The sequence below is a fragment of the Pelodiscus sinensis genome, chromosome 11, assembly GCF_052426305.1.
Source record: "Pelodiscus sinensis isolate ZL-2025 chromosome 11, ASM5242630v1, whole genome shotgun sequence".
Lineage (NCBI taxonomy): Eukaryota > Metazoa > Chordata > Testudines > Trionychidae > Pelodiscus > Pelodiscus sinensis.
Genome location: NC_143062.1, coordinates 47254460 through 47278945, shown reverse-complemented (window position 1 = coordinate 47278945; position 24486 = coordinate 47254460). Strand labels below are relative to the sequence as shown.

Genomic DNA, 24486 nt, shown 5'->3' with positions numbered 1-24486 from the left:
TGTGCACACACCTCCCTTCATGTGCCTGGCTTTACATGCGTGTCACTTGAGAAAAACCAGTAGGAAAAAAGACTACGCAGATGGAAATCTGGCAACCCCGTGCGCAATCTGGCAACCTCGTGCAATCTGGCAAGCCCGGGAGTGGGCAGCGGTAAACAAAAAGTCTTGGGAGCCACACCTAAAAGCCCAATGGAATACCGGTTGCCCACCACTGATCTAGACACAGCACATCTTAATTGGAAAGACTGTCTATGTAGCAACAGCCACCCCGTACGGCTTACCGAGACACTGGTTTTCTTTATATTAGATACATTATAAACAGCATTACAAATTCCTTGAATATTAGCTTATGCCCACAAATCAGCCTCGTGTCAGATGTGTCACTTACAGAACTCCCCCCTAGATTTCCTGGGTGACAACTGCCTGGCTAGTCACACTAGAAAAATTGAACGTACACCTGAAAATCACAAGCAAGCCATGAGGAGACCATCGAGCAAAAATCTGGGCTGATGCTGTTCCTGAAGCTTTTCAAAACACTTAGAGGACCGAGATTTCTAAAAGGCAATTGTACTCAACAAGGACGTCACAGGTTATTAAAACAGTGAATCATTGATGCACTCATTAATGGGTTATAAAAATAACCTTTTGGAAACTGAAGAATGCAGAGTTTTGCAGATAAACAGTAGAATTGGGAAGAAAATCTCTGGGAAGAAATAAGAACAATTATCTGTAACTGGGAACAATTTAAAGACGAGGCCTGACTTTTGCTGGTGGAATTCTGTAGATACTACATCAGTTTACGGCAGCATCTGGTTGCAGAACGTTTATGCCTGAAGAAAACAAATCCTGATTCCGTACGGTAGGCTGCAAAGTGAAACACTGGTCAGGAAAAACGTGACCCGTTTTAGACGAGCACATTTCAGTCTTTAAAGTCCCTTTGCTCTAAGGCCAAGTACACACAGCTCGGGTTAAGGTAAGCAACTCCAGCTACATAGAATACATGCCTGGAGTCAACTTACCTTAAGCTGAGTTTGGCAACGTTCCCACAGCAGGAGCAGCAGCATCTGCTCTCATCAGCTTCCCTTACTCCTAGCAACGGCAGGAGTACCAGACAATGGCAGGGATGCTCTCGGAGTTCGATTTAGCGAGTCTTAACTAGACATGCTAAATTGAACTCCGGAAGATGGATCACAGCAGTGACACTCTTCCATGGAGTGAAGATGTGGTCTTGGACTGTAAGGCGCAGGAGTTTCCCTCCAAGAGTCAATGCCCATTCATGCCACAATCTCCACTCGTAGTGGAGATAATGGTACTGAGCCCTTTGGATTGGGCTAAGCACTGCACAGACATCCATTAGCCCCCCTCAACAGCCTAGGGTTGTCAGGTGTCTGATATTGACCTGGACAGTCTGGTATTTTTGCCTCTTGTCCGGTAAAAAAAATTCAGAAAATACTGGACACCTAAAATGTCTGGTATTTTCTGGGTTTTTTTTTTCCCCTGCCAGCAGGTGAAAATACTGGACATCTGGCAACCCTCCACACAGTCAGCAACTGGGCTCGGGCCCGGCCTCTGGCTGTCCTCCCCCCAAGCCTGCCGGAATCCCTGCTTACCTGGTTCCGCAGGGAAGCTGTCTTCTGGCTCGATCAGGAAAACAAGATGGCCACCAGCAAAAAGCGTCAAAGGTTTTTCTTAAAAGGGCCATGCTATTTTATTATTTAATTTAGTTAGTTAGTTATTGCTTAATAACTCTTGGGGTCCTTTTTTCCCCCCACCCAACAACTTTGCAAAACAACTTTTTTTTGCTCAATGCCTCCCCCTTTTTTTCCTCAACAAAATTTTCCCCCCTTTTTTTTTGGGGGGGGGGGAAGGTATTCGGTATTTTTAGTTAACATTCCCCTGTGGGGATGTTGTGTAGGGTAGCCAGATGGTTTATTACCCCCATTTTACAGGGCGGGGAAACCAATACAAAGGGCTGCATTATACCTCTCCAGTAGCTCCAGGGGCTCTCCGAGATATTCTCCCTCCAGGGGACTGAGATGTAGAAGATACTATGGAGGGACCCAAGTGAGAACACTCTTGCAAGGCTCCAATAAAGGTCCCAGAGCCCCTCCTCCCGGCCACAAGCCTACCCAGTGAACAGTCTCCTGTTTGGGCTCTCGACACACAAGGAATGGGATTCCGGAGACCCCGCAAGGGCTGACTGTCACGTCACATTAGAATCCAGGAATTCCCTGTTGCCAGGCCTGTGCTGATTCCACTACACCACGCGTCTGCCGAGCACAGGTCTACATCGCAGCGTAAGTAGGCACAGCTCTGCTAGCGTTCATCTAGCTCGCATGGGCAATAATAGCGATGAAGACAAGCGAGTGCAGAACCCAAAACAGGCCAACAACCCGAGTACTTCCTCAGAGACCCCAGAGAGCTTGGGGTAGGGCAGCGAGCATGCACTGAAACCTGCGCGGGTCACATCCTCAGAGCTGCTGCTGCCCACACTAACTAGGCCAAAGCTGGCTCGGATACACACTGCAATCGCACCCACCCTTGAGGGGTAGACACACCCTGAGACCAAGAGTCAATTTACAGACTAAAAGAATGTAAATTAACAATTAAAAAAAAGCCACCCACAACACACTCACACGGAGATGGCAATAAACCACTATTATGAGCTATTAAGCCAACCGACATTGGCCACAATCAAGTCCTTATGCTGGTGTAATTAAGGCCAACTAAACATTTCACAAAACGCGTACACTTGGCACCACATCTTAACGACCACCACACCTGGACTCTGTCGGCAGGCTAGAGGAAGTTACTGTTATAGCTTTACAATTACCTAGAGGCCTATTGTGCGTGGCACAGTATTTGCGTGTACGCCCACACGCACAAAGATGTGGCTCCTTTCCCAAAGAGCTTGCAATTGAAAGAGAAAAGAGAGTGGGAGAAAGGAAGTATTACTGCTCCCACTGTCCAGATGGGAAATTGAGGCATAACAGAGGAAATCTGGAATTGAATCCAGACCACCCTATTACCCGGGTGGAGACAATGATACTAATACTACTAATGACTCTACTGCTTGTGGCTTAACCACCAGATCCTCCTCCTCTTCTTGTGGACATGAGGTGCACAGCCGCAGAAGGACTTTCAAGTCAATTGTTCTTATTGCCAATTGACTCCTGGGAATTGGCAGTAAGAACACCTGAGACAACCTCACCTGTTTCTACCATCCAGGAGAGACACAGGACACATCTCTGCTCTGACACACATCAGTTGTATACCCACCACGCCCCGTCTCTTGTGACTGACAGGCGTAATTCCCAATTTACAGCAGCGTCAATGGGAGGACTTTCATTGTCTTACGTCAGAGAGGCCTTCAAGCATCTTTGTGTTGTGGAGCATATCTTAATAGAGAGAGAGAGCTGTCTCATAGTCGTCTCCCCCAACAATCTCTTCTGATTCGTTATCGCATTATATCCTGGTGGCAGCTACCGCCATTATTTCCAGTGAAAAGTAATACCGGGGAAATAGTTAATGTACTTTGTAGCTGACTTTGGTGCAACGTGGGACCTAGAAACAAAAACCAGGCAGCATCGAATGCGCTGACAGCTCTCCAGGGACCTTCACCAAGGGTGTGGCTCACTATCCCACGTAGTGGCACAGACCACTTACAGTGAGCGATAAGAACGAGGGAGCTCTACGGACTCAGCTGAGAGCCAGCTGGCTTTATGGCTCATGCTGAAGAAGCTCCTACATGGAGGTGCCAGGTTCAAATCTGTCTTCTGGCAGTTACACTAGAAGGGCCACCAGTGGACTACTAAGGAACACTGCTTCAGCAAACCACATCCTTTAGCTGCCTTTGTACACTCCTTTCAATTTTTCAGATGTGTTTCTCTTCTCTGTGCCTAGGTATTTCTCTCACCAACCCACTAGTGTTACTCTAAATCTTTTCACCGGGGGAAATCTTGAATTGCTGACAAGCCACTCTGCTCTCCTGGAGGAATAGCTCCCTTGACAAAACACCTCTTTTCTCAGCACGCTACAAACGTGGCTGAAATTGTCTGAAAGCCAAGGACCCGCTGTGGAAACTACCAAAGCATAAGGATATCAATCTTTCAAATAAACGGGGGTCAGCTACCGCCAGAGTTCAAGCGATCTGAACGAATGAACGAAAGGCCATTCGATCACACTAACTTCCACCATCAGGCTGGCGCTCTGCTTCTGAAACATTGGGCACTTCTCAAGAGATCGCACCTCCGAAGGCACCGTGCACGATTAATCTTTCACCTCTCGCTGAGTCGCCTGGCATGTGATGTGCTAATGATAACTACTAGGCTCAAGTTCTATCAGGAAATACACGGTAGCCAGTTATAGGTTGAATCTCTTTACTTCAACACCCTCAGGACCTGAGCGGTGCTGAACCAGAGATTTTGCTGGACCATGGGAGGTCAGTATTGTCTAGCAACATCACCAACACTTCCGCTGCTTACTGGGCTCTTAGAAGACGTTAAGGGGTAAATTAGAGCTAAACAACAGCACAGAACACTGAGAGCCAAGACTGGTGCCTGTAAACACACTCTTTGTGGGACCACGGGAAACTTGGCCACACCCATGTTAAGTGAACATCCAGTTGACTCAAATCATGCCAGACCATGGATCTTGCTGGACCAGAGAGGTTCAACCTGTACACGTAGTTACTATGCAAATCAGAAACCTGACTTGAAAATTAGAACAATATCACTGCACTAGATCTACGCTTTGCTGCAGCGTATAGGGACTTCACCAAAGGCCAGTTCTCACGAGGAAATATGTACGATACCTTCAAAGCCATGTACGGGGCTGAATCCTCGTAGAATTCAGATCCAACTTTGATCAAAGTCAAACACACCCCAGAAAATCCTTCCTCTTCACAAGTTCTCCAAATGCTGCCAGTCCGTTCTTTTCATGCCACGCACTGCTTCATTTGCATGCACCTAGCACACAATGGCTGTGATTTTCCCACTTTCTGGCTTCAAAGCAATACAAACAAATAGCATGACTACTAAGGGGGAAAATGACATGCCTTCTCAATTACTCATAGGAGGCAATGCCTGCTCAGCAGAGCAAGAACCTTCACCCACAGGAGGTAGCAGAAATAAGAAAACGGACTGCCCTTTTCCTCCCCTTGAGCACTTGCTTTAGTATCCAATTAGCTGAAGCAGCAATATCATTGCAACAGAAGAACCCCATGAAACAAAATGTAGTGCTTACCATTTTTTATGCCTGCAATCACATAAAAGCGAGAGGCTAGCAAGATTGTGAAATCCTTGGGGGGGCAAAGGTGCTATATTAAAATACGAGCCATGCCACCAGGCAGAATGACTGAAATCCCATCCACTTCCAAAACAGAGGAAGTAGACATTGATTTATTTCCCTGACAATCAACGAATTGTTTAACAGCCACAGATGAGTGCTCTCTGCATCCAGAAATGTGCACGCAGCACAGACACAGAATGACTTTAGCGATAACAAGCCCCAATTTTCCAGAGCACATTTAAGGCAATTTGCCATAGATTTGGGTTTTCATCACAAAAACCACCAATCAAATGGACGTGCAGAAAGGTCTATACGGACCGTCAAGAATCTTACACACAGAGAAAAGCCTTTTCACTGTGGGCGTGATTTGGATAAAGCTTTACTGACGTTTCCCTCTGGAGAATGGCTTTTCTCCAGCTCAGCAGTTCACGGGAAGAAGGAACAGATCTAATTTGCCAACTTGCTGAAATCGCATAGCACCACCATACAGGAGAGCAGAGAAAATCAGAAGAGGACGCAGAAAGTTTATTTTGCCAAAGGGACCCATGATCTCCCATCTCTTAATGCAGGAAATAAGAGACAGCTCACCTCTAATATTTCCCTGCCTCACAGAGTGTTGTAAGGACAAATATATTAAAGACTGGAAGACTTATCCAGCATTGCAAAGCCTGAGACTGCTCACTCCAGGCTTCTCCTTGGGCTGGCCCAGGGTAGGGGGAGCCACACGGCTCGCCTGCAGGCTTCTCCCCGGGGCCAGCCTGGAGTGGCGAGGGCCACGAGGCCCGGTGGGCAGTGCTCCTGGCAGCTCCACAGGGTTGGCCTGGAGCATCAGGGGCCATGCAGCATGGTGGGCAGCTGCTCCCTGGTGCTTGCTGCCCCCTGGTGCTTGCTGCCCCCCTGTGGTCATTCATGAGTATAACTGTCCCCGCTATCACACCTCTTCCTTTCACTTTGATGTGAAACAATCCCATCTTTGGGAGGGATAGCTCAGTGGTTTGGGCATTGGCCTGCTGAATTCAGAGTTGTGAGGTCAATCCTTGAGGAGGCCATTTAGGGATCTGGGGCAAATCTGTCAGGGATGGTACTTGGTCCTGCCGTGAGGGCAGGGGACTGGACTTGGTGACCTCTTAAGGTCCCTTCCAGCTCTATGATATAGATATGCAGGAGTGGCCTGAGGTGGGCTGTGGCAGCTGGCGCCCCAGGCGGAACGTGCGATGGGTGCCTGCAGGGCCGTCAATGGAGTGACATCATCATCGGGCGCCCCGGGTGCCTGGTTGAAGGAAGCCCCCTAGGCGACGGCCAAGTCAGCCTATAGTCACAGGCCGCCGCTGGGTATATCTGCCACTGGGTATATCTCCATTCCATGCACATCCCATCGTCCTGGTACAACCAGGACCTCCTTGACCTTGCTGAAAGGAAGCTGCCTACCAAATGTGGTTGTCGTGGCTCTTACCATTTAGGAGGCGTTCTTGAGCAAACAAACTCACAGAGCAATGGCCACAGAGGGACAGCTGCACAAATTCCCTAAAATATAGAGTAGACTAGCAGATTGACCCAACCCTGCTCAGGTCATTAACTCAATTGGTCTGGGGAGGAGGGGTTCAGGATGCAGGCTGCCCTGTGGAGAGAGGACTGCCCCAGCCCTCTCCCACCACAGCTGTTTGGGGCCAGGTGAGAAGCCCTCTCTGTGGCCACAGCAGCTCCAGTGAGCACAGCCAGGGGAAGGGTGGTGGGGGCATCGTCTGGTGCCGCAACCAGCATGAGGAGTGCAGCAAACTGCACTTTCCCCTCGCTCCCGGATGAAGGGGAACAACCATCAATGTTCCTTTAAGAATCAAGGGAGGGGGTGGAGCTTCCCCCTTCCCTGCCCTCCTTAAAGGGCACCTGGGGGTGGGAGACATGGGGCAGTCCTGGAGTGCGGGTTGGAATGTGCCCCGAGCCAGCCCTTTTCACCTGCCTGGTGATTCTGTCTCTTTTCTGTATGGTTTGAGGAGAATCAATCCCATCCCAGGCACAGCCCATTGTCCCGACGCAACCAAACCTTGACCTTGCTTTCAATGATGATAGGGGGAAGCTGCCCCCTGAGTTTGGTGAACCTGGCTCTGACCGGTTAGGAGGAGTTCTTGGACAGTCACACACAGAGACAGGAAAACTCTCTCAAATATATTGTAGATCGCAAGGTGCTCAGATAACAGCAATGAGGCCCATATAAGTGCTATAGCTAGATCAATAACATTAACACTGATTTGCAATGAAAACGTACAAAGAACTTATAAAATAAACTAGACCCCGATACTGCAAACACATATACACATGCTTAACCTAACACCTGCAAGGAAATGGGCCATTGAATTCACATGCTTCAAATTACAAGCATCTTGTTAAATCAGGGCTTTCGGCCGTATAGCTCATCAGCAATGCAATCTAGTTCCTAGTTTCTCTCCCAAAACTATTTCAACTTTGGCAAGAAGTTATTTTCCCTTCTCCCTGGAGTTGATGGATCCATTTTACAATAATTGAAGACAAAAATATATTCAAAGTCAATGCTTTCCTTACAAGTATTTACAGGGGCAAATAAAAAGACATTATTTGTCTCCTTGGATCAACCAGGAGATCTTGCATGATCTAAAAATAAAAAAGGAGTCATATAAAAAAAATGGAAACTAGGACAAATTACAAAGGATGAATATAGGCAAACAACACAGGAATGCAGGGGCAAGATTAGAGAGGCAAAGGCACAAAACGAGCTCAAACTAGCTACAAAGGGAAACAAGAAAGACATTCTATAAATATATTAGAAGCAAGAGGAAGACCAAGGACAGGGCAGGCCCATTGCTCAGTGAGGAGGGAGAAACAGTAACAGGAAACTTGGAAATGGCAGAGATGCTTATTGACTTCTTTGTTTCGGTCTTCACCGAGGAGTCTGGTGAAGGAATGTCTGACATAGTGAATGCTAGTGGGAAGGGGGTAGGTTTAGAAGATAAAATAAAAAAAAGAACAAGTTAAAAATCACTTAGAAAAGTTAGATGTCTGCAAGTCACCAGGGCCTGATTAAATGCATCCTAGAATACATAAGGAGCTGATAGAGGAGGTATCTGAGCCTTGAGCTATCATCTTTGGAAAATCATGGAAGACAGGAGAGATTCCAGAAGATTGGAAAAGGGGAAATATAGTGACCATCTTTAAAAAGGGAAATAAAAACAACCCAGGAAACTACAGACCAGTCAGTTTAACTCCTGTGACAGAAAAGATAATGGAGCAAGTAATTAAGGAAATCATCTGAAAACACTTGGAAGATAATAAGTTGATTGGAATCAGCCAGCATGGATTACATGTCAAACCAATCTGATAGCTTTCTTTGGTAGGATAATGAGTCTTGTGGATAAAGGAGAAGCGATGGATGTGGTATACCTAGACTTTAGTAAGGCATTTGATATGGTCTCGCATGATATGCTTATCAATAAACTAGGCAAATACAACTTAGATGGGTGGGTGCATAACTGGCTGGATAACCATACTCAGAGAGTAGTTCACAATACTGCTTGAAAGGAATAACAAGTGGGGTTCTGCAGGGATCACTTTTGGGACCGGCTCTGTTCAATATCTTCATCAATGATTTAGATATCAGCATAGAGAGTACGCTTATTAAGTTTGCAGATGATGCCAAGCTTGGAGGGGTTGCAACTGCTCTGGAGGTTAGGGTCATAATTCAAAATGATCCGGACAAATTGGAGAAATGGTCTGAAGTAAACAGGATGAAGTTTAATAAGGACGAATGCAAAGTGCTCCACTTAAGAAGGAACAATCAGTTTCACACATACCGATTGGGAAGCGACAGTCTAGGAAGGAGTACAGGGGAAAGGGATCTAGGGGTTATAGTGGACCACAAGCTATACATGAGTCAACAGTGTGATCCTGTTGCAAAAAAAGCAAACAGGAGTCTCGTATGCATTAACAGGCGTGTTGTGAGCAAGACACCAGAAGTCATTCTTCCGCTCTACTCTGCACTGATTAGGCCTCATTTGGAGGATTGTGTCCAGTTCTGGGTGCCACATTTCAAGACAGATGTGGAGAAATTGGAGAAGGTCCAGAGAAGAGCAACAACAATGATTAAAGGCCTAGAAAACATGACCTATGAAGGAAGACTGAAAGAATTGGGCTTGTTTAGTTTGGAAAAGAGAAGACTGAGAGGGGACATGATAGCGGTTTTCAGATATCTAAAAGGGTGTCACAAGGAGGAGGGAGAAAACTTGTTTATCTTGGCCTCTGAGGATAGGACAAGAAGCGATGGGTTTAAACTGCAGCAAGGGAGGTTTAGGTTAGACATTAGGAAAAAGTTCCTAATTGTTAGGGTGGTGAAACACTGGAATAAATTGCCTAGGGAGGTTGTGGAATCTCCATCTCTGGAGATATTTAAGAGCTGGTTAGATAAATTTCCATCAGGGATGGTCTGGACAATGCTTGGTCCTGCTATGAGGGCAGGGGACTGGACTTGATGACCTCTCGAGGTCCCTTCCAGTCCTAGTATTCTATGATTCGTTTACATTTGGCCAGTCATTTGAACTGAACTCAACTACTACTGTATGCTTGGGTTTTAGATTTCTTCCAGGGCTTTATAATACATCCATATCCTTAAAAAGAAATGATCAAGTATAAATTCACACCGGTACGTGGAAATAAAATTAACCCCATTGGGACAATGTAAGTCCTGACATAAAGCCAAGGAGCCAAATGCATCAACTGCATTGTATCCATAGCACGTCTACTCTGCAGTTAGACATCTGTGACTGGCCATGCCATCTTATTCAGGCTGTGGGACTTTTAATTGTAGTGTGGACTTCCGGGCTTGGGCTGCAGTCTGCGCTCGGGGCCCTCCCACTTTGCAGGGTTCTGCGCCCCCAAAGTCTTTGAGGATGCAGAGCAGGAGCCTACAGGAGCCTTAATGTGGATAGGCTCAGCGTTAATTGCAGAAGATACAATGCCATGAAGAACAGCTCTCCATGAGACAGACCTGCCTTCTTCATTCACCCCCGTCAAGTCCCCTAGCACATGGCAATTCCAAGGAATGGCTTCTGGAGATGGAAATTAGGGATGTGAACAGGTAACTGGTTACCCAGTTACTCAGTAAGCATCAGCCTTACCAGACGATGCTTATTGGGTAACTGTTAACCTTGAACCTGGGAGCAGCCCCCTGCCCACAAGCCGATACAGGCAGAGGGTTGCTCCAGCCCTGCTGGGCCCATAGCACCATGGGCCGGGGAAGGAGCCGGCAGCCCCACAGGCTGTGGACTGCTCCAGCCTCCCCTTTAATCGGTTCAACTTAACGTTGAACTGGTAAACCAATTAAATGGGATTTTACATCGCTAATGGGAACAGAAGGGCGTGTGTGATTGGTAGGTTCAATATTCTTCCCACTTGTACAGTTTTGTCGATTTCAGCCCACACGCCCTGCCCCACCAAACCAGAATAAGAGAACGCTGCCATGGGTTACGGGACGGAAGTTACACGAACAGAAGCTCATTCAGGATACGGCTGTGTAAGGTACGCTGCTGTCTTCAAACTCAAAGCCCTAGAAATAAAAATGCCAGGATGTGTAGAATATCTGAATCCTAAAGGAGACAGACGCAAAGCATGTTATTCATGAAAGGAAACAACTGCAAGACTAAAAACATATGGAAGCAATAATCTGTATTTTTTTCTTTTTTTTTTTAAACCGAGACAAACGCTGCAGAATTCGCTGTTATTCATTCATGGGCTACACTGAAAACACTGTTGTTTCTGCCCTTTGGAAGCAGCCCCGGGAATCAAACTGAAGGCCCAGAAGCTGGCCAGGGTCCGGGAGTCCTTTGTGTGCATCTCCAGGAAGAATGTGACTCCAAATAGATGCAGTTTTGGGTTAGGCACAAGGACAGAATTCCTAGTTATTTTATTAATCATTAGCAGCATGCTAGTCCAAAGGGCAGTTGTTCTCATTAGGGATGTGAATGTTTAACCGGCTAACTGATAAGCCTCAGACTTAATGGGCGAGGCTTACCGGTTAAGGTTAGTTGGTGGGGCTAGAGCAGCTCCCCACCTGCCGTGGACAGAGGGCAACTCCAGCCCCATGGGGACCCGCCGAAAACAGGGGCTGCTCCAGCACTCTGCCTGCAGCTGGGGGGGGAGAGGAGGCAGCCTTCTCCAGCCCAGTGTTGGGCGGGGGGATTCCTCCAGCTGGGCTAGAGCACCCTTCCCCCGTCTGACCCCCCCCCCCTTTTATTCAGTTAGCTGGTTAACCACTATGTTTAACCAGTTAACCAATGAAATGGGATTTTACATCCCTAGTTCTCACCTGGGGTACATGTATTGCTGGGGGCGAGCAGAGGTTTTTCAGGAGGTATCTTCTACTCACCTGCATATTTGCCTCATTTACAACAGGCTACATTAAAAAGCACTAGCAAATCCAAGACACACTAACATTTCCTACAAACAATGACTTATTTATACTGCTCTGTGTAGTACACTGGATGGAAGCACAAGATTTACAATCGAATCGATTCATTTTACAATTAGGGATGTGAACAACTAGTGGACTAGCCGATATGCAAATGACTAGCATGTCGACTAACCGAATAGCTTCCCCCTTCCTTGGGAGGAACCAGTAAACCTCATTTTTGGAGGAACCAGTAAACCTCATTTTTTCAGGCATTACGGTTCTTTCGGAAAAAGGGGTGTTTTTTTCGAAAGAATCATGTCTAGACAGCGGTTTCACTTCCAAAATTCCTGTTTTCGAAAGAACGTGCGGCAGCCATTATGCAAATGAAGCACAGGAAATTCAAATCCTGGCTTCATTTGCAATTTCGATCTAATTTACAGCCCTCTTTCGAAAGAGGGGTGTAGTTTAGACATGCCCTATCAGGGTGCTGTTTATTTCTACAGCTGATTTTTTTAAGCAAGGAGTTTGTAAGTGAGGTGACACTTGTGGTACGCCAGACAACTCAGACTCCTGAAAGGGGTACAGTCCGGAATTGTTGAGCGCCGCGGTCGTAGAAAACTCAGCTGAGATCAAGGCCCTTCTGGACTAGGCACTGGACAAACACACAGTATGAAACAATCCCTACCAGGGTTTCCTGTGAGGTGAGCACCCATGCAGACGTGCACTAAGAATTTCATTCCCACCCACCCCCCTCGGTAGAGCCACGCAGTTGCAGCCCGAGCTGCTCCCCAGGGGAAGGGCTGCGGCCGGGTGGCGGGTGACTGCCCAACCCAGGAGCAGCTGGGCAGCCACCACGCAGGCTGTATGGCAGCTGCTGGGGCCAGGACGGTGGTACTAAAATAGTACCATGGCCGCAGCTCGAGTCCCGGCACATAGGGCAGTACCCCACCATACGGCCCTGCCTGGCAGGTTCAGGTGTCAGGATGGCAGAAGGTGAGGGAAGGGGCAGGGTGGAGGAGACACAAATGCCAGGGGGCCAAGAGGAGACAATGAGGGGAAAGTCAGGAGGAGTGGGGGCTGGGAAGGTGTCAGTGTGGGTGGAGAGGGGAGGAGACAGGGTGATGTTGGGAGAGAAAAAGGGAGAGGCAAGGAGAGGGACAATGGAGCAAGAGGGAGGAAGAGGAGAGGGGAGGGGTGGATGCCGGGAGAAGAGGGATTGAAAGGAGGGGTGTGAGGGCACGGAGGCATGAGGAGAACTGAGGCATTGGGTGGTGAGGGGGTGGGCACCAGGGAGGAAGAGGGCAAGGGGGCATGTGTTGGGAGGGCAGGGGCAGTGAGGGAAGGAGGACATGCCAGGAGGGTGCAGGGGGTAAGGGAAGGTGCAGGGGTCAGAGGAATTGTGGGAGGTGAAGCAGAAGGGCAGACGAGAGGAGGGGCAGGCACCAGAGGGCAGAGGAGAGAGGCAGGACAGGTGAGTAGACGGAGGTGTTAGAGGAGAGGGGATGGAGAGGGGGGCTAGAGGAGGAAAGGAAGGGCAGGTGCAGGGTCAGAGAGGACGGGGAATGGGGGGCAGGTCCCAGAAGGGCTGAGGGGGGTAAGAAGGGGAGGAGCCAGGACAGAAGAGGAGGGTGAGGGCAGGCAGCAGCAAGCACCAGAGGAGCACATGGGGCGGGCAGGAGACATGGCAGCAGAGGTGGGGAAAGGGAGAGGTTTATAACTTGGGTGCCACGGTGGCACATCCAAACAAGCGCACACGACCCCCGTACTGCTGCACAAGACAAAACTCCCTCCGCGGGTGGACGGAAAATCTTAGCGGGAGCCCTGATCCCTACCACAAAGAATTTACCACCTATTTCCATGAGATCACAGAGCTCTCGACCTCCATCCAACACAGTGACCCCGACCCACACTCCTCTATCAATCGGGGGTCCTTGCTCCTTGGGGCTCTGCACTCTGTTAAACCCACTGAATACGTTCAGCAGCTCTCTCCACAGGATTTCACTCGTTAATCTATATATTTTAGAGAGTCTGTCGGCCTATTTGTGCGCTCGTCCTATTTGTTCAAGAACTCCTCTTCAACGGTAAGAGCTAGGAGCGCCAAGTGTGGTACACAACTTAATGCGAGGCCAGGGGTTGGCTGTGCCAGGACAATGGGATGTGCCTGGAATGGGACTGCTCTTCAAACTATACAGAAGAGAGACAGAATCACCAGGCAAGTGAAAGGAGCTGGCGGGGGCTGCCTGCTCTCCTCTCTGGCACTGTCCCAGCCTCCCACCCCCCAGACATCATTTAGAGTCCCCCTGGGTACGTCTACACTAGCCCCCTAGTTCGAACTAGGGTGGTTAATGTAGGCAACCGAAGTTGCAAATGAAGCCCAGGATTTGAATTTCCCGGGCTTCATTTGCATCTTGCCGGGCGCCGCCATTTTTAAATCCCTGCTAGTTCGGACTCTGTGCCTCCGCTTTCAGGGAGAGGGGGAAAGTGCAGAGTTTGCTGCATTCCTCACTCTGCCAGGGGAGCGCAGGGGGCACAGGAGCTGTGCACTTTGCTCTCGCTTCCTGACAGGGACAAGAAGGGGAAGAGCAAGTAACTCTGTTACGAATCTCGGGGGGACCCTTTGGACTCCCTGCTCACCTCCCTACACATGCACACAGAACCCTACCCTGAGCCCGTCCTACCCCCCCCAACCTTGACTCCTGCACCCTCCCACAACTCCAGCCCTCTGTCCTGAACCCGTCCTCAGCTCTAGCCCTGACTCCTGTACCCTTAACCCCCTGCCCTAAGCCCCATACATCCCCAAGCCCAAACCGCTGCCCTGAGCCCTTCCTCAACCTCCACCCTGACTCTTGCACCCCCTCCCACCCCACCTTCTGCCTCGAGCCCCCCCTGCCACTCCACCCCCCACTTAAATTTATCATCATACTGTTGTACTTCCTGGCCTGAGGGCCCCACTGGGGGGAGGCTACAATTCAACAGTACCTGTAAGAAATGTAAGTTACGTTCACCCTGAACCAAGATGAGCCAGAAAAATAGGATGACACTGCAATACGACTGCTTTTCAGTAAACCTGACAGGAAAGGGACACAACCAAGAAATTGGGAGTGGTGTTCTGTTTTGGCCCAGCTAAATCAATGCTTAAGGTTTGGAAACTAGGAGAAAATGTGAATGCAAACCACACTGACTATAGCCTTTTTTGTTAAAACATAATGAATGATAAGAATTTATCGGGATAAAAAAACCCTCTTGATGGAATTCCCTTTTTTTTTAAAAAATTACTAAAAGAAAATTAAATGGAAAAAATGTTTTTTTAAAGAATTCTGAAATAAAAATGTACTTAATAAAATTAACGCTGTATTTCTGAAAAATACAGTCATTTACATAAAGCATGTCTTTGTTCCTTTTCATTTAAAAAAAATGGAGTTAAGGGCCTGAGCAGTGCCAGGTCAACGTGCTAGTATTAAATATTACCAAACTGAGAAGACCGATGAACAAAAATTCTGCTTTACACGGCCTTTTTAAGCACTGGACATTGCTTGTCACATGAACAGAAGCCAACGTTATAGAAACCGTAAAACAATTTTAACAGGCTACTGGAGGAGAACTGGAACTCTGAACCATCAAATATGACAGAAAAAAATGCTGCAGCATGTTGCAGGGACAAGAATTCAAGAAACACAAATGTGCTTTCACAGTGGCAGTCAAAAACTAAAAACATTAGCATCATTTTTATGGCACATTTATTACAGCTATTTAAAACTGTTGCAAATGAGAAGCATAACTATGGCAACTAAGACTTTCTGCTAGCGTTTGGCTAATTTTAAAACCACTATCAGTCATACGGTTTGATATCGCCACCCATCAGCAGTCTCTGGGCACCCTCCATGTACAAACAATAGCGACAGCAAAGTCTTTCGTGGACTTCAGAGAGTCTCTGGTACTTCTCTGTTTAGATCCATAAGAGTGGTCATACTGGATTAGATCAGTGGTCCACATAGACCAGTATCATGTCTTCTGACAGTGGCCGATGCCAGATGCTTCAGAGGCATTGACGAAAACAGGACAATCCTCGATTGACCCATCCCATGATGCGTTTCTAGCTGTAGGAAGCATAAGGACACCCGTAGCATGGGATTGCATCCTGGACCTCCTTGCCTAATAGTCACTGGTGGATTTATCCTCCAGGAACTGATCTAATTCTTATTGAACCTAGTTATAATTTTAGCCTTTACAGCATCTTCACAAGTTCCACAGGTTGTTTGGGAAATACTTCTCTATGTTTATTTTAAAGTTGCCACTATAATTGTGTTCGTTGGCCTCTAATTCCCGTGTTCTGAAAAGAGATAACATTTCCATACTCCCTGTCTCCACCCCATCACGATTTTAGAGACCTATCGCAAGCCCTCGTGTGTCTCTTTTCCAAGCTGAAGAGTCAGTCTTTTTAATCTCTTCTAATTTGAAAGCTGTTCCACGACCCTAATCAGTTGTGTTTCCTTTCTCTGTACCAATTTCACCCCATCTTTTTTGCGATGGGGTGATCAGAACTGTATGCAGTATTCAAGATGGGGGCCTACCACAAATTTACATGGTGGCATTATGGTATTTTCAATTTTATCATCTATTCTTTTCCTAATGGTTCCTGACATTCTGTATAATTATTTGGCTGTCAATGCACAATGAGCAGATGTTTTCAGAGAAACCTACAAGGATGCCAAGTAAGTTAGACCTCATCAGTTCTTTACTGAACTGCGCCTTTAGCGAGGTTAAAATGCATGGAGGAATTATGAGATTAAAACTCTACTTGGGGTAGGGGATTTGTGTGGGGGGTGGGGGAGACTAAGTGAGGGGCTGGCAATAAAAGGACTGCTTGAATTGTGAAGGTCACAGAGTGGAAAAACTCTCCTGAAGAGGAAATCTAAACAATATACGGCTGTAGGTGACACACCAAAATCAGATGACAAGCTGCAAGACGCGTGTCTGTATTCAACAGAATATTTTAAAAGCAGCTCTAAAAGCCATTTCAAGTATAAGTTTCTCCACTGTCCATGTGAAACGACGATCAAAAACTTCAGAGAGGCAAAAGCAACATGATCCATTCTCCTGGTTGGTACCCATTTGTTGACCTTTTGGGTTCGCATATTCATACTAATTGCATTAGGAATAGGCTGTAAATTCCCTTCCCTTTTCTCTCCCCTGGCCACCTTTTTTACAGGCTTTTCTTCAGCCAGACATTATACACAAGACACTTCCAATGGCTATTCATTCACTCAAATCCAGTGACAGCTTTATTTAATGCAAAGCTTGTTAACAAGTTGAATGGCGGACAGTTTAATGTAATGCAGATCTGATTAGGAAGCAGCCACCAGACTGCTAAGGAGTTGGAGATTTCACTTTCTCACATAACACCACCATGCAAGTACCAACCTAGATTAAATACTGAATGAGGAATCTGTTGTTTACATTACTGGTCATTTTCAAGAACACAGCCATACACAAATAAATGTTTGTCTTTTTATGCTTTTAATTCACAGTCTACTGTAATAATAAAAACCCACGCTAGTAAAGCAAAAAACCCACTTTGCTGCCCAAGACCACCGTGAAATTGTAGGTTACATTAGCTACTGTTTGACAGTCATATCTTTGGGGGAGTGCAGAATTGACATCTGGTGATGACTAAATTCAGTCTTGATTCTTTTAAATAAAAATGTCTGTTTTTCTTTTTGCTAAATCACTACACGCTTTAAATTTAAATTCTCAGTTACAATAAGTGTGTGATCAGTGATGCACAGACTTCTGTGGACTTCAACCGGTATTGTGCATATGTAAGAGCCCAAGTTTAATGAATATGTTACATGTGATTTATTTTTACTTACATCCACTGAAATAAATATTAAAAATACTAGCACATACTCCACAAGCTTACATGAATGTGACACTAATGTAAAGAAATTATTACAACAATTCACTCATTATCAAATCAAGATTTTTTTTAAAGCCCCCTTTTAAATTTTTATTTCGCTTTCTCTAAATTAGACACAGTGGTCTTACTCTAAAGGCAGAAATAGTTTGGCAGAATAGAATTTATTAATGGTTTCCTTCAAACAAGAGACAAGTGTGGGCTTCCAAGAATGCTAATTTCGATCAATCAAAATCAACTCCGTACCCGAAAAAGGTGACTTTCCAATTAATGTAAGAACACAAACATCACTGAGGTCTGACAGAACACAACGTTGCTTGGCCATATAGCTCATGCCCCAAACTCAAGATAATCATAATTCCACATAATTATATGCACCATACAAAGCTTGCCTAGGCACCTGGGATGAATTTCACTTTCAGTGTCTGCAAGCTTATAAATTCCTCTCTCCCTGATGTATGCTGGAAATTCCCATCTTCGAAGCCCAAGTCCAATTTATATTTATCTGCAAAAGTGCACTGTTAAAGGATTACAAAAAGGCTTATGAACCTCTGGTGGTTAATTGATATGGGCTTCTATCCTTAATCCCTACAGCCCCTTGAAAACCATTGTTTCTTTCAATTTCACCCAGTGGTTTAATATGTTCCCGGACATCCACAATACTAGTTAAATATACTTTTTTCCATATTCAGCAGGTCTATTCTCCCGTGTGCCTGTGACCTACAAAAGTACCTGCTCTTAATATTTGCCTGCTTGTACGTACTGGGCACTATGGGAGAGCAGACCTCTTAAAAAGAAAAAGTCAATGCATATCCACTGTGTTGATTTATTTAGGTAGGCAAATTTGCTTCATTTTACTTGACTATATAGTCTTATATTTATGCTATTAAAATTATTATATGGGAGCTGGTACAGTCGCCAGCATAACAACGCAGCTAAAGGAGTTTCTGCCTTATGCACATGGGCTATTCCAGCAGCAAGGGACAGGTGAGATACCTAGTAAAAGAGCCATGCACCTTGTGTTCCTGGCTGGGAGAGAGGCAGTGCGCAATCTCCAGTGTTGAACAAGATGAATCCCCAGGTAGCCAGAGCAGGGATCAGAATCTGGCCCACTGAGTTCAGTGGATTTACATCTGATATACACTGGTGAAAGAGAGGTCAGCATTAGACCCGCGGTTAGGATGTAGGCTGGGATGGGCAAGAGGGCCTCCACCGGCCGGATTTGGCCTGCCAAACAAGTTGATCCGGCCTGCGGAGGCCCTGCCACTCCCCTGCCCCCAGGCCCTGGGGTGGAGGAGCACAGGAAGTCTCTTCCCACCTCCAGGGGCATGGGCTCCTAGGGGAAACCTAAGGGGGGGGGGGCAAAGGAGCTCCTCCGCCCCCAGACGAATCATCGTCTATGGGTGGGGAAGCTCGGAAGCATCCTGGCCCCGCCCCTTCCATTTGAGGCCCTGCCCCTTCTGGCAGGGCCCAGGGCCACTTCACAAATTTTTGAAGTCGCCCCTGGCAAAAAATTATTGGCCCACCCCCGATGTGGGTGCTAACTCATTCCACTGATATGGTAGCCTTTCCTTTAGGATGCAGGCCAGATGTGCACCATCTCCCACCCTTTCTGCCAGAAACCTCCATAACGGCTTGGAAATGTTGAGAGGGAGGCTACCGGCATGTCAGGAAAAGGTTACGGCAAACCATTCAGCCACAGAGATGAATGCAAGTCGGTCTGTGGATGCGAAACAGCATCATCAAATTATGAAAAAAATGGCCAGCAAAAATGTTGCTAAGTAGATGCAAATATTTAAATAATGAAGATAAACCCTATACAGCACACAGCTATTTGTGATCGTTAGAGGCAGGCCAGGGTAACCTGAAAGGTTGCCTCTATCTTCATGTAACATCGTTAGCAGAGCTCCCTGCCTCTTTCTGACATTACAAAGTACTCTGCAAGCTTCTGGGAAAACAGCAAGTCCCACAAACCTGAGATGCTTTTGACAGCGAACAAAAGCCCTAGATAGCTCCTGGGAAAACATGCACCAGGTGACTACAAAAATATATTTTGATGCATGTGTGTCTCAGACAGAGCAAGGGAAAAGCAGCAAGACACTTCAACTGCCAGCAGAGAACAGGACCAAGCATGGGGCAAACAGCTTCCGCCAGAAGTTGGGGCGTGCAGCCACGAGAGAGAAGTCACCATGGAAAGAGAAGTCACCATTTGCCAGAGCCCGCAAAACAACAGTCCAGGCCACTGGGACAGGGGACATAATTGCTCCATTGAGAAATGCCCAGTAAAGGGGAAGGCTGGAGCGTTAGCAAGGAAATCTCTCACCTGATGTTTTTCTGCCAGCCACACCCAGACCTAACAATTATCGTTCATTACAAGGGACATCCTGAAGTTTCAACCCAGATTTTGCTTTCGTCCTACCCAGGTCTTGCAGGATTTTGCTTTCATCATTATCAGAAACCCAGACTTATTGAGCTAAGGAAACAGAATCGCAGGATCGTACGACAGGAAGGGATTTTGAGAGGCCCTTTAGTCCAGTCCTCGGCAATCAGGGTGTGACGACGCATCGCGGTTCCCCCAGACTCCTGCACCCCCGTAATGGCACGAACAGACTCCACCAGCCAGTAGAAGAGAGGGAGTTTATTGCTTCTCCAGGATACAGCACAGATGTAATCTGGTTCCAGGGCAGACCTAGGATACCCCAGCCCCCCTTGAGATGGGAGAGACTGGGCCCCTAAATCCCAGCCCCTTGCTTAGGCTGCTTCCTCCATGATACCAGACAGAAACTGCCCAACTTCCAGCCCTGCCCCCCAGCCAGGGCTGCACTCCGCCTTCCTCCCTTTGTTCCTCTCCCTGGGAGGTAACCAGTAAGGTACCAACACTACATCACACGGGGCAAGACCAAGCACCATCTAGACCATGCCGGACAGGTCTGTCTAACCTGCTCTTAGAAACCTCCTAGGATGGCGATTCCACAGCCTCTTGAAGCAATTTATTCCAGGCATGGCTCATGCCAAAGCAATTAACCCAGCTACTTGAAGCATTAGGCCATTCATGCCCCTCATTTTGAGGCTGCAAACCAACTGTTGAGGGGATGGCAGAAGCCACAACGGTGACGTGGGCACACAGAAAGCCCTGCCAGCACAGGAGGCAGTGCAGGATCGGACAGTCTCATGCTAGTGCATGGGTAGGGGACTGGGGGGGGGGGGGGAGAAGTGCTTAGAAACGTTGGTGTTTCTTTAGCTCAGGGGTTAGGATGCAGCTGAGTGTTTTCTAAGCCCAATGCCTCACATCACAAATCCCCCCGCACCCCGGAGGGGAAGCCACTTTCTTTGGGAAAAGACAAAGCCGCCAGCCTGTTGCGAACGACCAGCCACGGCCAATAGTGGCTCCAGGGTCCCCGGTCCACATTCCCAGCGGATTTAAATACGTTCCCAAAAGCACCCGGAGATATTCTCAAACTGGAGGGGAAGTGTCAAAGTTCCCACAGACTGGGTCAGCCAAAGGCGAAGGAAAGCCCAGCCCCAGGGCACGGAGGGCAGCGGTTAGCCGATGTGTCCCCCCCACAGGGGTCAGGAATCCCCCAGGGCCACAACCCGCAGCAGGGCGCACGGGGGCATCTCCCCTTTGGCCCTTGCGGTGGGAAAACAAAAGGGAGGCGATTCACCCCCAATCCCCTCCCCCTTGTGGGGAACTTTCAGCAGGGAGGACGCGGCCGGGGGGGGGGGGGGGTCCTACCTCCATTTATGCAGCGCGAAGCCCGGGCACTGCTCCCCGCAGGCGCTGCACGGTTGGCCTCGCTCCGGCTCGCCCAGGGCGCTCGGCTGCAAAGACACAAAACCAGAGAAGAAGCCAAAGCGACGTGTTTCCCCGCCGAGCCCAGCCCGGACCCCGCGCCCCGAGCGGAGCGGGGAAGGGAGCCCCCGGGGCCAGGCGAGCCCAGGACAAAGGCGGAGCGAGCCCCGCGGAGGCTGCGCAGGTCCGCGCCGGGAGCCACCTGGGGCCGCACCTGCAGCGCGCGGAGGGGCCGGGGGGCGCAGCGGGGGGCGCAGCAGGTGCCGGCCCGGCCGCGGGGCCCCACTCACCGATCTGCTGGGGAGCCGCTTCCGAGAGCCCCGGCCGAACATGGCAGCGCCCGGCCCGGGCTGCGCTCCCCGAGTGCGAGAGCGGCCAGCCGCGCACCGCCGAGCCGCGCCGTGCGCCCGCCTCCCCGCGCTCCTCCGCGCCCGGCCCGCGCCCGCCTCCCCGCGCGCCGCCGGCCCCTCCCCTGGGCCCTGCCCTACCTCTGCCCCTGCCCCTCCCAGCTCCTCTGCCTCCTGCCCCTCCCCTGGGCCCTGCCCCACCTCTGCCCCTGCCCACTCCTGCTCCTCTGCCCCTCCCAGCGCCTCTGCCTCTGCCCCTGCCCCTCCCCTGGGCCCTGCCCTACCTCTGCCCCTCCCAGCTCCTCTGCCTCCTGCCCCCTGCCCCTCCCCTGGGTCCCACCCCACCCCACCTCTTCCCCTCCCAGCTCCTCTGCCCCCTGCCCCTCCCCTGGGTCCCACCCCACCCCACCTCTTCCCCTCCCAGCTCCTCTGCCTCCTGCCTCTCCCCTGGGCCCTGCCCTACCTCTGCCCCTGCCCCTCCCAGCTCCTCTGCCTCCTGCCCCTCCCCTGGGTCCCACCCCACCTCTTCCCCTCCCAGCTCCTCTGCCTCCTGCCTCTCCCCTGGGCCCTGCCCCACCTCTGCCTCTGCCCACTCCTGCTCCTCTGTCCCTCCCAGCTCCTCTGCCCCTCCCAGCGGCTCTGCCTCCTGCCCCCTCCCCTTGTGCCCTACCCCACCTCTGCCCCTGCCCACTCCTCCTCCTCTGCCCCTCACAGCTCCTCTGCCTCCTGCCCCCCCCCCCCCTGTGCCCCACCCCACCTCTGGCCCTGCCCACTCCTCCTCCTCTGCTCCCTGCCCCTCCCAGCTCTTCTGCCCCCCTCCCCATTGCTGGCCCGACCTCCCGTGCCTTTCCCAGCTCCTTTGCCTTCCCTGTCCCTGCCCACTCCTCCCCTACCCTAGCCTCTCCCAACTCCTCCTCTCCTGCCCTCCCTCTGCCCCAGCCTCCCTTGGCCCCTGCCCCTCCCCTGCCCCAGCCACAGCTTCTCCTAGTCGATTACATCCCTATCCTGGAGATTCCAGGACAATCTGGAGTGCTCCAGTCTGCCGCCAGGGTGGGGCAATAGGGGCAGTTGCCCTGGGGCCTGGCAATTCCAAAGGACTCAGGCGTCCCGGTGGCTACCGCCACTGCTACAGGAGCTGTAGTCACCAGCACTCTGGGCCCTTTAAATTGCCCCTGGAGGGAGCTAGGGATGTGAAGGACTAGTCCACTAGTTGCTTCCCCCCGCCTCCCCCCATTGCTGCCTCTATCAAAAAGAGGCAGCAAGGTGGGAGGGGGGAAGGAGGGGGCGCTTCAAAGCGGCAGCACTATGTGGAGCCTGGGGCCACACCCCGGGAATGCCACGTGCAGCGCAGGGCCGTTGGCCAGTCCCCAGTTGGCGCCGGGCTGCATGCAGCGTTTCAAAGCGGCAGTGCTGTGTGGAGCCCAGAATCAGCTGGGCACTCCCCACTGACCCCGGCTGCTTTGAAACACCTCAGGGAGCCCAGGACCAGCGAGTCCCCCCTCTGGCCCCGTGCTCCCCGCAGCGTTTTTGCCTTTGAAGTGTAGCAACAGCCCTGGGGTTCAAAGGCTGAAGCTCTCTTATCGACTAATCGAATAGTCAATGCAAATTCCATCAACTATTTGATTAGCCAATTAATTGAAATTTTACATCCCTATCCAGCAGTGTGCTCCAGGCAGCTGTGAGCTATGAGAGGGGGTAATGCTGTGCACTCTGAGCAGCTCCACCCCTTCCACCTGAGGCCACGCCCCTTTCCAGAGCATGGAACTACCCCCCCACACACTTTGCCCAGGGGCCCAATCAGTCTTCCTCCTCCCCCAGAAGGCTGGCAGCTCATCTCCTTTCAGATCTCTTTCCACTCCCTCTGTCCCCCCTTCTTCCTGCTCCCCCTGCCCAGCTTACTGAATGGCCAGCAGCTTCTCAAGTCCAAGTTTTGTACGCTACAGCATGTCATCATTCAGTTTCAGAGTCAACATCCTGCTTGTCAACCTCTTATTGCTGTTTATACAATGTGGTCAAATAGGCCCAGCAGACCAAACACCGGCATTTTCCCGGATGCCGTTGTGCCAGAAAACCCTTCTGATGACAATGGGGGAAAACCACTTCAGAAAACAGGGTTCCATAGGAATGCTCAGTGAGAAGGGATCGGGAAGAGCTCAAAGCCAGCTCAGATGATGGAGTAGCATCTCCATTACTCTTTCATACATTCACCCCCTAGCATTTTTTGTCCCTCCCACTCTCATCCCCCTTCCTTCTGCCCCTCTCACTCATTTTGGGACCCCGCCTCAAAGCTAGTCCAAAAAAATCTGTACATCGGTTCCATCGTTTTCAATGAAAACGGAACTTTGGTGCTGGAAAGGGATCATAAAACTCATTTTCAATGTTGGACCAAATTCCCTGGGAGCACTTTGAGGCCTCAGTGTAGGAAATTAAACTGGAAACCTTATTTCCTGGGTTTTGCATGTTCGTTTGTGGTAAAACGTTTTGTTTTCAGGTCAAATGGTTGGTTTTTGAAGCCCAGTCGTGGAATGTATTTACAAAACTGGACAATTCATACCCTAACGGTTTCTGGAAAAGTTATTGAAAAGCCAAAACATTTTTATCAGGCACAAAATTTTTGCACAAAATGACACGTAGTTGGAAAAAGTAGATTATCCCATTCTCTGTGCTTCAGTCACCCTGCTCCTTCCTATTCCCCGCTTATTATTTTCTGGCTCTTCCCCATCCTCCTGAA

General features: G+C 49.3%; 1 protein-coding gene across 1 annotated transcript in view; it reads right to left on the bottom strand.

Annotated features, from left to right (window-relative positions):
• The window catches only part of PRICKLE2 (prickle planar cell polarity protein 2), a 221574-nt gene extending 199699 nt beyond the window's left edge, over positions 1–21875 (bottom strand). The window contains exons 1-2 of the mRNA XM_075938504.2: positions 21699–21875; positions 21352–21437 (exon numbers count right to left, since the gene is read on the bottom strand). Of these exons, the coding sequence (XP_075794619.1) occupies positions 21352–21437; positions 21699–21740 (128 nt within the window). The 5' untranslated portion in view covers positions 21741–21875. The remainder of the gene's footprint in view (positions 1–21351; positions 21438–21698) is intronic.
• Between the last annotated feature and the right edge of the window lie 2611 nt (positions 21876–24486).